At 47.8% G+C, this 14,159-nt stretch overlaps 1 protein-coding gene across 3 annotated transcripts in view; it reads left to right on the top strand.

The window, feature by feature from the left end:
- The window catches only part of SUPT5H (SPT5 homolog, DSIF elongation factor subunit), a 32,032-nt gene that overhangs the window by 3,868 nt on the left and 14,005 nt on the right, over positions 1-14,159 (top strand). For 2 of the 3 annotated variants that reach the window (XM_017656406.3, XM_017656407.3), the window contains exons 3-9: positions 8,970-9,135; positions 12,107-12,172; positions 12,720-12,731; positions 13,194-13,263; positions 13,375-13,443; positions 13,551-13,616; positions 13,868-13,898. In XM_017656406.3, the coding sequence (XP_017511895.3) occupies positions 8,970-9,135; positions 12,107-12,172; positions 12,720-12,731; positions 13,194-13,263; positions 13,375-13,443; positions 13,551-13,616; positions 13,868-13,898 (480 nt within the window). The remainder of the gene's footprint in view (positions 1-8,969; positions 9,136-12,106; positions 12,173-12,719; positions 12,732-13,193; positions 13,264-13,374; positions 13,444-13,550; positions 13,617-13,867; positions 13,899-14,159) is intronic. The other variant, XM_017656408.3, reaches the window with a different exon arrangement.

The following is a 14,159-nucleotide window of genomic DNA, read 5'->3' as shown; positions in this document are numbered from 1 at the left end:
AAAATTTATAGTGAAAAGTGCTAGGGCTATGGCAGTTTTTGGTGTGGGGGGTATATCTTCAATTCCCCCTTTTTGTTTAAGTAAATAGGATTTGAGCGTGCGGTTCGCGCGTTCCACAATCTCTTGACCCTGTGGGTTGTAGGGAAGGCCAGTGATATGTTTTATCCCCATGTGATGACAAAATTGAGCAAATTTTGTAGAGGTATAGGCTGGGCCATTGTCTGTTTTCAGAATCTGTGGTAACCCCTATGCGCTCCAAGCTTCAAGGCAGTGCTGGATGACATGGGAAGCTTTCTCTCCTGACAATGGGGAGGCAAAGATGACTCCTGAACAAGTATCCACGGATACATGTACATATTTCAGTTTCCCAAAAGACGAAATATGCGTCACATCCATTTGCCAAACTTGTAAAGGCCTAATACCTCTGGGGTTGATCCCAACATGAGGTGTGGGAAGGAAGCTGCAGCAATGTTGGCAGCTAAGGACAATGTTCCTAGCTTCGGCCCTGGTTATGCTAAACCGCTTGCGCAGTGTTTCGGCAGTGACATGAAATTGTGTATGGAATTTTGAAGCTGTGGTGATAGGGTCTAGCAGGGGAAAAGCTATATTTCTGGTTGCGAGGTCTGCCAGGTGGTTGCCTTGGGTCATAGGCCCGGGAAGGCCTGAATGTGCTCTGATATGAGTTATATACAAAGGAGATTGCCTATGAAGTAGTGCTGATTGTATCTGTTTGAACAAAGTGGCTACTGGGCTGGACGCTTTGATTAGCCCGGCCACTTCTAGAGATTTGACTGCATTAACTACATAACAGGAGTCAGACACAATATTTAAAGGTTCAGGAAAGATTTGTAGGACCTCTAAGACTATGCGACATTCCACTATTTGTGGAGTGTCAGGCGTGTAGCCTTTTGTCACAACTTTGCCATCATGGACATAGGCACCTGTGCCTGTCTTAGACCCGTCCGTGTAAACTGTTTTTCCATGAGGCAGCGGGGTTAGGCTAGTGACCCGAGGAAATACTAGGAGATGATTTTTGGCGAAGTTGATGAGGGGATGTTTAGGGAAATGATTATCAAAGGTTCCTGAGAAACTGTAAGCAAGTATGGCCCAATCATCATTCATAGCACATAATACTTGTATCTGTTCTATGCTGTAAGGGGTTATAATTTTAGCTGGAGCCTCTCCGAAATGTGTCATGGAGGTTTTTACTCCTCTCAAAGCAAGTTTGGCCACGGCTGCTGGATAGTACTCTATTGTCCTAGCCTGAGAGGCTTGGGGATGAATCCAGATCAGTGGGCCGTGCTGCCATAAGACTGCTGTTGGCAGCTCTGGGGTGGGAAGGACACACAACTCAAAGGGTTCATTCGATTGCACTCTATTTAATTGTGCTGTCATCAAAGCCTGTTCTACTTTGCGGATGGCTTGTAATGCCTCAGGTGTGAGGGAGCGCGGTGACGTTAGTTGTGGGTCTCCTTCTAGGGTTTTAAATAGTGGAGTCAATTCAGTGGTGGGTATCTTTAAGTATGGGCGCAACCAATTAATATCCCCTAGGAGTTTTTGGAAGTCATTCAAATTTCGCAATTGATTATGTCTTATCTCAAGCTTTTGGGGGCAAATTACATCTGTGTAAATGGTTGCTCCTAGGAATTTGCTAACACTAGATTTTTGGACCTTCTCGCTTGCTATATTCAGTCTCCAATTTTCTAGGGACCTAGTGAGATCTATATATGCTTCTTCTATTTCCGCTGGTTGTGGGGAGCAAAGAAGGATGTCATCCATGTAATGGATGATCTTTAGCGTGGGATAGGTCTTACGAATTGGGTCTAGCGCTCGCTGAACGTACAGTTGACATATGGTGGGGCTATTTGCCATTCCTTGAGGGAGGACCTTCCACTGAAATCTGGCATCGGGTTGTTCATGGTTAATAGCTGGCAAAGTAAAAGCAAATCTTTCCCTGTCCTTGGAGCTTAGAGGTATAGAAAAGAAACAATCTTTAATATCTATTATGAGCACTTTCCATTCTTTGGGTAAGGCAGAGAGGAGTGGCAGTCCCCGTTGTACGGGTCCAAGCATTCTCATTTGAGCATTTACTGCTCTCAGATCATGAAGCAACCTCCATGATCCTGACCTTTTCCTGATTACAAATATGGGTGTGTTCCATGGGGACACAGAGGGTTCTAGGTGTCCCACTTGGAGCTGCTCTTGCACTAAGCAATGAGCTGCTTCTAATTTTTCAGAGGATAGGGGCCACTGAGGAACCCATACGGCCTCCTCTGTGAGCCAAGGTATGGGCATGGCATCTTCAATGGCCCCTATGAAAAACCCAGGCCGTGACGGTCATTCTTTACTTTGGGCAGGATGGGCTCTATGTGTCCCTGTTGGTGTTTCCCCAGCCCCTTGCCAGGGATGTATCCCATGTCCATCATCATGCCTTGGGCGGGGGTGGAGTATTCATTAATGAGTTTGAGGCCTAAGTCTCTCATGACATCCCTCCCCCATAAATTGACCGGTAGAGGGAGTACATAAGGGGTGACTGTACCCTCTTGTCCTTCAGGGGCTCGCCATTTCAATGGTTTGGCACTAATTGAAGGGCTTGACTCATATCCTAAACCTTGTAATGAATGTGAGGATTGGGTCACAGGCCACTTGGAGGGCCACCAGGTTGCAGAGATAATACTTTTATCTGCTCCAGTGTCTAGGATTCCCTCAAAGCTCTTTCCCTCTATTTGAAGAGTTAATTTTGGTCTGTCTGCTAAATCTAATACTATGAAGGCTGAATCCCAGTCAGAGGAGCCGAAGCCCCTTTCTCCCCTCTCCGTGTTGGTAGCAGGATAATTGGCGTGGAGACTAGGTAAAACTAAGAGCTGGGCTATGCGGTCTCCCGGGGATATAGGATAGATTCCTCTGGGAGCCGAACACATGATTTTTACCTGTCCTTCATAATCTTGATCTATGACTCCGGGATGAACTACCAGGCCTTTCAATGCAGCAGAAGAGCGCCCTAGGAGTAACCCAATGGTATTTGGTGGTAGGGGGCCTTTAAAGTCTGAAGGGATAGGCTGAACTCCCATCTGTGGAGTCAACACTATTCTGGTGGTGGCACGGATGTCCAATCCCGCGGAACCTGAAGTGGCTCTCCTTGGGGGGCCTGGTTGTTCCCGAATGACACTTGCGTGCTGGTTGCCCCATATATTTGCGGGCCCTGGTGACGGGGGCCCCTCTGGGCGTTTTTTGGCAACTCTAAGGGTTTCCCTTCTATATCTTTAATAGACCGGCACTCATTAGCCCAATGCCTGCCTTTCTTACACTTAGGGCACAACTCAGGGGTCTTTTGGGTTGTTTGTTCTGAAGCTGGGCTCCTACACTCTCTCTTTATATGTCCTAATTTCCCGCATTGAAAGCATTTGATACTTCTGTTAGTGATCCTGGCTTGTTTGTGGCTCTGTAATATGGCCGCGGCTAGGCCCGCATTGGTGAGTGGCCCTCCTATTTCTCTACAGGCTTTCAACCAGGCATGTATCCCTTTTTGTTTCCAGGGTGTTATCGCCTGTCTGCATTCCTTGGTACATTGTTCAAATACTAATTGCTCCACTAGGGGCATTGCTTGTTCCTGATCTCCAAATATTCTGCCTGCGGCCTCTATCATACGAGCGACAAAGTCAGAAAATGGCTCGCTCAGCCCCTGAATAATTTTTGTCAAATTGCCTGATACTTCTCCTTTGTTGGTGAGGGCTTTCCATGCCTTGGCGGCGCACGTGTTTATTTGTGCATATACCTGTAAGGGGAAGGCGGTCTGGTCGGCTACCCACTGTCCTTGGCCCGTCAGCATATCATATGACCACGCAGGCTGTCCTTCGGCCGCGTTTGCGCGTGCCTGGGTCATGCTGATATCATGCCACAATGCCTTCCATTCTATGTATTGCCCCATACTAGAAAGGCATGCCTTAGTTACATATTGCCAGTCTGCGGGTGTCATGGCTGTCTCTGTTAATCTCTCAACTTGTGCTATGGTATAGTTAGCACTGACTCCATAAGCCCGAACGGATTCTGCTAACTCCTTAACTTGTTTATGGCTCAGGGGCTGGTGAGAGCGTACACCGTTATCCTCAAATACAGGAAACATTTGTCTAATTGCCTGAAGAGTATCTGGGTGGCAAAAGGAGAGTGCGCCACTCACGTAAGGTGGCGGGGCAAAGGGTGTCGGGGGACACCCTGCTTTCATTTTTTCCTTGGTCCGCTTTTCAACTTTGCTGGTTCCCTTACTTCTACACTCTGCGGTTTTATTTTCTTCCCCTTCCTCTGCGGACGTTAATTCCTCCTCAGATTCCCTATTGGAGAGTTGGAGGTCCCTCAACTCTTTCCAGGGGTATTTACTATTTTCTCCGAGGCGATTGTCACTCGCTTCTCGGGGCTCTTTCACTTTTGCCCTAGGCGGGCTTTCTCCCTCACTCTGAGGTTTCTTTACCTTCGTTTTTGTGGCCTTTTTTCGGCCGCGCGCGCTCTCTGTTTCCCGTTCCGTTTCTGACATGCTCTCTTGGATATCTGTCAATGCTCTCTGACCTTCTTTTATTACCTTTTCACATCTCTCATCTTGCAGACAAGCTCTAATCAGTTTCCAGAGGGGCCTGGTGCCTCCCCTCAGGCTACCCTCCTCCTCCTCTCTATCAAGATCTTTCCCCAGTTTGTCCCAGCTCGGGATTGAGAGGGACCCTGAACAAATGAACCAGGGGGCCACACGGTCTATCTCCTTCACAAAAGATCCTAAGACTTTGCTGGAGACCTTCAAGTTTCGCTCTTTGAGAGCTGTCTGCAGCGCCGTGACTAATGACGGTGCATTCCCCATGGTGCCTCCTTATTTACAGAGAACCATCAACCATTATCCTAAAAAGCAGGGGCCTCTCGGAACTTACCCCTCCGGGCTTTCTTCTGACCTGCAGTTCTGAATCCTCTCCAGATGTCTGAAGGGTCCTCCCTGTGCCGGTGATGTTCTGGTTCCCGGGATTCGGCACCACTTGTCGCGTGCCCTGTCCTCGCCGGCAAGAACAGCATGCAACAACAGCAGGATTCTTCTGCAGAAAGCTTTATTCTTCAGCTCTTTGTGAAACAAATGAGTTGGGCAGGACCCAGAGGGGAAGGAGAGGCTTGCTTATATAGTTCTCATGCTCTGACCTGGTTGGTGCGGCTCCATATGCCTTATTAGCATAACCATTTGGTGGGTCTCATTGGTCCTTATGCCAAGGCGCAATTAGCATGTAGTTTAGTGGTGTGGGATGATTTCTCATTAGGAAGTTCGGGGCCTTCCGGCTGCCCTGCATGGGGCGCTATTTTCTGAGCACGGCTGCCAACAAGACAGAGCCATGAGAAGGTTTTGAGCAAAGGAAGGATGGGATCTAATGTTTTGGAAGGACCACTCTGGCTTTGGGTCTGTTAAATATCACTTTCAGGAACCAAATAAACTTTTCTTGGGACATAACCGATTTCAAATATTCCTTTATTAAATGTTAATCCTGTTTTACTTATTTCTGACTTAATCATTTATTGAACAAAAAAAAGTTTGGGCATCTACCATATTCCAGATACTTTGTAAATGTTGGGGAGTGGAGCAAAGCAAATCCCTGCTTTCACGGAGTTTACACATGGCAGGCAACAGTTTCAAACTCATGAAAAGATGACAGGATGGCTGTAGATGACTCCTTTGACTTACAGAAATGTAAATTTATTTCTTAAGTTAGCTAAATTAACTTAAGTCAGCACTTGTAAGGGTGATGTCACATAAAAATCAAGATTTCCTGCTTTTCTGGGAAAATGGGAGGGGACTTGCATCCTGAGACCCAGGATTGTTCTACGCTGGTTCCTCTCTCAAGAAGTGGCAGTCCTCTTTAGAACTGGGAATTTTCTCTGATTCTCAGTATATAAAAGTTGCCTTTTATCATCATGCCTGATTTAAGAAAAGGAAGTATTTCATAGGAAACATCAGGTAGATGGAGCGTGCCATGGGTTTCCATTAGCTGCCCCACTTACTGTGTTGCCTGCTTGCCTTCTGTAGGCATTTGATTATCTGTTGTTGTTCTGCCCTTTGGGGAGTCGTCAGTGGACAGTTGGTAGAATTGAGGTGTCATGGTAGGGTGGGCAAAGTGGTGGGGAAGCCAGAAGGGCTATAGCACTGGGTTCTTGGTGTCTGTGACTCATGACTTCAAGACACTTGGTTGTGGTTAAAGCCTGGTAGTAATGAGACCAGGATCCCCAGTTCCTTTTCCTGGCTGGGACAGTCTGGTTTGCACTGTGCAAGTCTCACTTCCTCAACACCCACACCAGCCTCTTGACTCATGTGCTGGCTTGTCTGCTGTCACCAGGTGAGGCAGGAGGGCAGTATGAGGCCTGCCCCCACTGCCACAGATAGAACTGGATGGGCTTTTTAGACAGCCGAATGTTGGTCCTGTGGATAGGGAGGGATGCCAAGTAATGGGATGCTGTTGGAGAAATCAGCTGGTTCAGTGTTCTCAGGCCCAGTAGTCTCATTCATTCATTCAGCAAGTGTTCTTGAGTTCCTGTCATGTTGGAATCATGTGGAGCTCTCTGTTTTGGGGTGGAGATAGTTTTATAAACAGATGGTTAACCTCAGGGGGTGCTTAGGAAGGATGGTGTAAGAGCACATTCAGTCCCCGAGGTAACACAAAGATAGTAGAGGGAGCTCTGTCCTCATAGAGTGGGGAGTCAGGTTTAGAAAGAAGGCTTTGCTGAGGCTGAGCCAGGGGGATGATGACAGGGTTCCTAGAAATCAGGCTATATCCTGTCGTAGTTTGAGTTGTTAAAATGTGAGATATTGTGGGCTACTCAGGATTATGTATTAAGCAGATGTTTCTTAAGTCACCTTCTGTTTCCATCCTTGGGCTGGGTGGTGTTGGGGACCCAGCAGGGCCTGAAGAGGGCCTGTGCCCTGCTCTCAGGGAGCTCACAGTGGTCAGAGCTGTGATGGAGGAAGCTCAGAGGGTTGTGAGCCCAGTGGTTGTGCCTGACATTGGTGGGGGAGGTTAGGAGGGCAGGCATGATTTCCTGGAAGGGGGGTATTTAGATGAAGTATGAGTGAGGGACAGAGAAGAATGGCTTTCTGTGCAGAGCACCAGCATGGATGATGGACAGTGGTGAGAGAACTTGGTACAAGTGGTTCAGTGTGGCTGAGACCCAGCATTTGAGAGGGGGATCCTGGAGAGGTGGGATGAGAGGGAGAGGCAGTGGGCGGAGTGTGCCCTTCTAGAGCAGAGGGCCAGGGAGCTTGTTCTTTATCTGAGGGCAGTGGGGAGCTGTGGCTGTGTTTTAGGGAACCAAATGAGGAGGTTGATGTTTGAGATCAGTTTCCCAAGACTACAGGATGCATTCCAGGTTGGGGAGAGATGAGAGGTGTCTTTAGGTGAAAATAAGAGCAAGACTTCACTTCACATGGACTCATTTAGTGAGGAAGTTATTTCCTTTTCAGCTGCGTACTGTGTCTTTTGATTGGGTCACAGAGAAGGTTTCTCTTTGGTGGTCCTGTGTTTTATTTTTATTTATTTATTTTGGTATCATGAATCTGCAATTACATGAGCAACATTATGGTTACTAGACTACACCCATCATCAAGTCCCCCCCCACCACGCCCCATTATAGTCACTGTCCATCAGCGTAGTAAGATGCTTTAGAATCACTACTTGTCTTCTCTGTGTTGTACTGCCTTCCCTGTGCCCTCCCCTACATTATGTCTGCTGATCGTAATACCCCTTTTTCCTCCTTGTCCCTCCCTTCCCACCCATCCTCCCCAGTCCCTTTCCCTTTGGTAACTGTTGGTCCATTTTTGGGTTCTGTAAGTCTGCTGCTGTTTTGTTCTTCAGTATTTTTCTTTGTTCTTATACTCCACAGATGAGTGAAATCATTTGATACTTGTCTTTTTCCACCTGGCTTATTTCACTGAGCATAATACCATCTGGCTCCAGGTGGTACTGTCTTTTGAGCACCTTTCTGAAAATTTGCTGATGGCCTGCAACAGCCAAGCAGGCAACAGTGTCATACTGAGACCTAATTATATGGTTTGCTTTTATCTTTATGGTTACTTTATATTTATGACAAGCTAAGTTTTCACTTCTGAAATATTTCAGAACATAGAAAAATTTCTCTTTTAAATGAAATAAAAATTAGAGTGAATTTAAAGGGACTATCAGATAAATAGTGCATACTGATGTGGATGTGGCAAGCAATCATAAAGTTAATGAGGAAAAGATTGAAGTTTGGGGGACACTTTTATATGGGTTACTTCCTTTTGTGACTGGTGTGGAGAGAGGGATTAGAGGCCAAGAGACCAGAAAGGAGGCTGGAGGCAAGGATCCAGGTGTTAGAGGGCAGTGCGCTGGCCTAGGATAGGGGCTGTGGGGATGGAGAAGAAGGGATGGACTGGAGAGGTGAGGTTCAAAAGGCAGAATGGTCAGGAATTCGGTGCCTGCTGAGAGCTAGAGGAGGCCAGCACAAGTCTAGGGGAAGACACTGAGGTCAGTTTGGGACACGGTGGGTGTGAAGGGCTCAGAGGACATCTAGGGGAGGCATGTAGTACAGTGCAATGCAGAGACGTGGTGTTCACTGTCACAGACATGTCCATCCCAAGCAAGGGAGTGGATGAGACGGCCTGGGGAGTTGGAGTGGGAAGAGACCAAACTTATGGAGCTGTAACTTTTAAAGGCCATTCTTTTAAAAGTTAGGAGGCTAGCAAGGAGGTCTAGTGGAGGGGGAGTCCGGCCCAGTACCCAAGTATTGGTTGGGTGGATGGTGGTGCTGTCACTGAGAAAGAATGGCTACCAGGGTGGAAGGGAGTGTACACAGAGCAGAGGTGGCTGTGGCTGACCAGGCTGAGCTGAAGTCAGATTTGAGGGTGGGGAGTTTGGTGTCTGTCTGGATTTGTGGGTACAGGACCCTAGTGCAGCCAATCCTCTGTACCTGACCTGCAGGTAGAGGAGGAGCGGCGGAGTGCAGCAGGCAGTGAGAAGGAGGAAGAGCCCGAGGAAGAGGAAGAAGAGGAAGAGGAGGAGGAATATGATGAGGAAGAGGAGGAGGAAGATGATGACCGGCCCCCCAAAAAGCCCCGTCACGGCGGCTTCATTCTGGACGAGGCCGGTAAGTCACAGGCTGGTCTTCACCTTCAGTTCCATTTCTTGAATGTACTTTTTAAAACCTTTTTTTTTTGTGGGAACGGGTGACACACAGTAGTAGGGTAGTGCATGGGACACCCATGTGCCATCACCTAACATCAGCAGTTAATAGCTTAGCACCAACCTTGACTTGCTTATTTCTCCTCGGTCCGTGCCCTGCGCCCCCCGGGCTATATCAAAGCAAATCCAAATACATAAACCTACCCAAAAACGTTTCTGTATATATTCCTAAAAGACAAATGCTTTTAAAACACACAATTACAATACTATTATCACCCTTTTAGAGACTGATAATAATCTGTACATGTCACAAAAAGCTCAGACAACCTAGAAGCTGACAGTAGGACAGGATAGTGGAGCCTGACAGATCCAGGTCCCTTCAGGCCTGGCTCTGCTCTTTTCTCCATGTGGCCCTGGGCAAGTTGCTGTCTGTCTCTCTGAGCCTCTTTCTCCCTCTGTACAAGGGGAGCAAGCAGTTCTTCCCATTTCAGCAGGGACATTTCGAGGACTTGGGGACCATGTGTGTAAAACCTGTCCCATGGATGGCAACCCCAAGTGTGATGCCAAGCCTGGAGCAGGCCCTCAGAAAACAGGGTCGTTTATTTACGTTACATAGGCCTGCATTGTATCCACTAGCCTGTAAATTGCTGTTCTCATTCCATGGCTGTGAAGGTGTATATGTAACAGATAGCTTAGACTAAATGAGTTAGTTCATGTAAGCAAGTTTTCTGAACACTTGGAGGCATCTGAGTGCTCCCTGAATGTCAGCTGCTATCATCATCATCCAGATATTGGCTTTCCAGGAGTTGCGTAGTGTTCTGTTCTCTGCCGTCTTTTACTTAACCTGTCTCTTCTTGGACACAGAAGTTGTTTGAATTTTTCATTATTTCAGGCAGCCCTGCTGTGAACATCTTCATACATAGTTAGACACACAGATGCAAGTTATGGTCTAGACTGGGGCTCTTAGCCTTTTTTGTGCTATGGCCACTTTTGCAGTCTGCAAAGTGTATGACCTCCTCTTGGAATCTTATTCTGAAATGCATTAAAAAAACACACAAATAGGATTCCACAGAGAACAGGTATATTGAAATATGGTGTTTAAGTATTAAAAGAACATTGTAATATATGTGCTGCTTTATTTAACACATTAAAACGATATTTAATGGAGGGTCAAATAATCTAATTTTAAAGTAGGAAGGAGTGTGAGTGATATATTGAGATCTCTGCAGCTACAGTGTGCTATAAAAATAATTAGATTTCACTACTAACATTGCTGTGGTTTGTCACTTTTGTTCATGATTGATATAAATGCTAAATTTTGGTTAGAGATTAGTGAAAATGAGGATGTGGTTTTTTTCATTAACAGACTGCAGATTTTCTGCATGGTAAATCTGTATAAGTCAAATTGCTGGGTGAAGGGAATGCATATTTTTAAAGCTTTTTGGTTTTTGATATCTGCAACCAAATACCAGCTCCTGAGAAAGTCACACTAGTTGATACTCCCACCAGCCATAAGTGTGAGAGCTTGTTTCCCACACCCATACAAAGGGGGCACTCAGAACACCATTCTCCATTTTCCTGCGATCCTCTTACCTGAGGGGGATACAGAGAGCAGCAGGGCAAGAGATGCTTTGGGTATCCTGGTTCTCTGAAAGCTTTGGCCTTTTGCTCAAAGGCTGAGGGGGTGGGAAACCTTGCTTAGAGAAAAGGTCTTTGGTAGCAGATGGGCCAGATCAGAATGGCTGACGTGCCATCTGACATAGATGTGTGCCACTAGGGACACTGTGTGTTGGTGGTGGGAATGTCATCAGGCACTGCCTGTGGGAAGACTACATGGAAGTGCCCATTAACATTTAATATGCAGGGACCCCTTGATCTGCCAAGTGCTTTTCAGTAATTCACCCTTCAGTTAAGCTCATAGGTGCACAGAGACATGGGAGTGAATTCTTGCTGTAATCCTGTCTGTAGTTGCAAATGTTTGGTGGCCTAATTGTCCATTGGTGATACAGGCTTGGTACGGTGAATTTTGAGTCAAACAGCATATGAGGCATGTGCTCCTATGGAAGATCTCCAAGCTAGTGGTACTGCTTAGAGGAAAAGGAGGCATAGACTAGCTGGTTAAAAAATTGCATTGGCAGGGAAATGGAGGATTTTCAAGCATTTCTTATATATACACAGATATCTCTAGATAAGAAACCGGTCACACAGTTGCCTCTGGGAAGGGGCCTAAGATACTGGGGGTTAGAAATGCGAGGGAGACTTAAACTGCACATACACGTTCTTTGTACACTGGAGTTTTTCATTACGTGCAGGTGTCACTATTGTTTGTATATGTAACATACAAAAGAGTTTATGTAACAGTGAAAAGGATGAGTGCATGGACCCTAGAACCAGACAGCCTCTCAGGTACCAGCTGAGAGGCTTTAGGCAAGTTAGGAAACCTCTGGGCCTCCACCCGCTACTGTAAAATCAGAATGGTGGTTCGCCTGTGAGGGTTGCCAGCAGCATTCATTGAGAAATCTGGCAAGTACTCAGAACAGGGCAGGGCACATAGTACTCATTCAATACCTGTTAAGTGTTAGCTATTACAAATGTAAGGAAATAATAGTAAAACCAACAAAGCATGGACTCTTGTCTTTTAAACAACAATATACCATGTTCCCTTGATAGCTGGGAGGGAATTTTTCTGCCTACTTACTTTGATTGTATTTTTTAATGGCTCTGTGAGGGTGGGGTAAAGATGACTTCCAGCAGCCTGTGGGGAGACCTGACCCTTGCGGCTTGGAGCAGCTCCGCTTGGGGTGCCTCCATATCCTGGTCTGTAAGGTGGAATTTTCAGTGCCTGTGTCCTGGAGGAGGTGTTTCCTGGTAGCCGCCATTCTGAGGTCACCTTTGCCCCAGCTGCCCTCCTGACTTCTTTGGCCTGCCCTTTTCAGATGTGGACGATGAGTATGAGGATGAGGACCAGTGGGAGGACGGTGCAGAGGACATCCTAGAGAAAGGTCTGTGGGGCCCCCCCACCTCTGCAAGACCACCGGGGAGTGTGGCTGAGAGGGTCTTGAGGGCCCATCCCCTACCCCCATGCCCTGCACCACCCCAACCCCCACCCTCCTCACCTGCTTCTTTCTGTTGTTGCCAGAGAGACCAGCTCCCACCCTTTTCCTTTTAGGCCCAAGAGTTGGGGGGTGGGGGCTGTGGGGTGGTGAATGTTGTGGGGAGAGAACTCTGGGATCCCAGGGCCCCAGAGAATACCTTGGGGGTTATAGAGTGGGTGGGCTTGGTCCCAAGATACCCCCCACTTCCTGGGCCAGTGCCCTCCCTTTCCCTGTATTTTCTGTTTTGTGTGCCTCATACATTTCGGCTTCTCTCCCAACCACCTGGTGCCTGGCCGTTACTTTTGATTTCAACCTTCCTGTGTCCCTCCCTCCCCCTTCCCCAAACCCATTGGTTGATTTTGCTGCTATAATTTGGCTCATACTTTGTCTGCCCTCGCCCACCACCACCACCACCACCACCACAACCACCACCACCTTCTCTTCCTCCAAGTAGAAGAGATTGAAGGTAAGAATTTGAAAAATGTGATTTCCCGACCCTCTGCCCATATCCTGACATCTCCTCCCTCCTGCCTGTGGCACCCTCCCTCACCTCCACCCCTGTCTGGCTCTGAGGGCTCTAACTCAGAGGTTCTGGGGCCAGGTCTCCAGCAGTTGTTGGCCTGGGAAAGTGTGTGTGTGTTTATGTATGCGTGGGTGGTAGGGATGGGTGGGGTGGGATGAAGTTCAGGGTGTGCTGAGCCAGTGGCTATGAGATGGGGAACAGTTAGATGTCCCACAACTGCTGGGCCCTGTCCCCAAGTCTTTTTTGTGAGAACAGGACAGATTAGAAGGGTGAGGGTTGGGGGTTTCCTCAGTGAGGCATCTCCTGTCCTGGGGCCCAACTCTGGCCCTCTTAGCCCTCACTACTTTCTCTAGGCCCCTGTTCTTCACCTCCCCTTACTCACTCCTTCTGCCCACTTTTTTGCAGCTTCCAATATTGATAATGTTGTCTTGGATGAAGACCGGTCTGGGGCTCGCCGCCTACAAAACCTCTGGAGGTAAGCAGGGAGGGTAAAGGGTGAGACTGACTCCTGTGGGGAGATTTGGGGGCAGGTGAGCCCACTCTTCTCTCCTCAACCTTCAATTCATGTTTACTTTTCTGTTCCCAGGGACCAGCGAGAAGAAGAATTGGGTGAATATTACATGAAGAAATATGCCAAGTCATCTGTGGGAGAGACGTAAGGGCTTGGGGCAGGCTGGGCACAAGGAGCAGATGGTCACTTTTTGGGAAGACTCGGGTCTGCCAGCCTCACGTCCTCCTTCCCAGCTGCCCTTCTCTCCCCAGGGTGTATGGAGGATCTGACGAGCTCTCGGATGACATCACCCAGCAGCAGCTGCTCCCGGGAGTCAAGTAAGTGGGAGGAACAGGAGGGCTGGGGTGGGGATCCTGTACTGAGATGATGTGCCCACGTGGGTCACTCCCTGAAGTGAAAGGTGAGCTGTGAAAATCAGGACACAGAGTGGTGGATGTTGGGGCTAAGTTGGTGCTTTCTCTCTCCTTCCTTTTGCTGTGGATGGAAGGATGGAAAAGGGAGAGGAAGGGTGGGTGTGGTCTTTGATGACAGGTCACACTGAAGGTCTTCCTTTTCCTCTCCTGTGTAGGGATCCCAATCTGTGGACTGTCAAATGTAAGGTGTGTGCCCAGGCTTCACGACATAGGGGAAGCAGGAGGAGTGAGGGGTAGCTTTGCCAGGGAGGATGCTCCGTCTGTCCATCCTGAGTCTCCATGACCTGTCAGTCTCTTGGTCCTTCTGTCTCTGCATCTCCACCCTTCTCTCCCTCCTCACCTCTTCTTCCTGCTCGCATACTCACTGTCTCCCGCCTTTCTGGCTGTCCATCTGTCCCACTCGGTATCTCTCCATCTTTCTTATTCCTCTCTCCCCCATACTTTATC

The sequence above is a fragment of the Manis javanica genome, chromosome 17 (assembly GCF_040802235.1).
Source record: "Manis javanica isolate MJ-LG chromosome 17, MJ_LKY, whole genome shotgun sequence".
NCBI classification, from domain to species: Eukaryota; Metazoa; Chordata; class Mammalia; order Pholidota; family Manidae; genus Manis; species Manis javanica.
The sequence above is the reverse complement of the archived record's forward strand: the minus strand, read 5'-3'. Positions and strand labels throughout refer to the sequence as shown.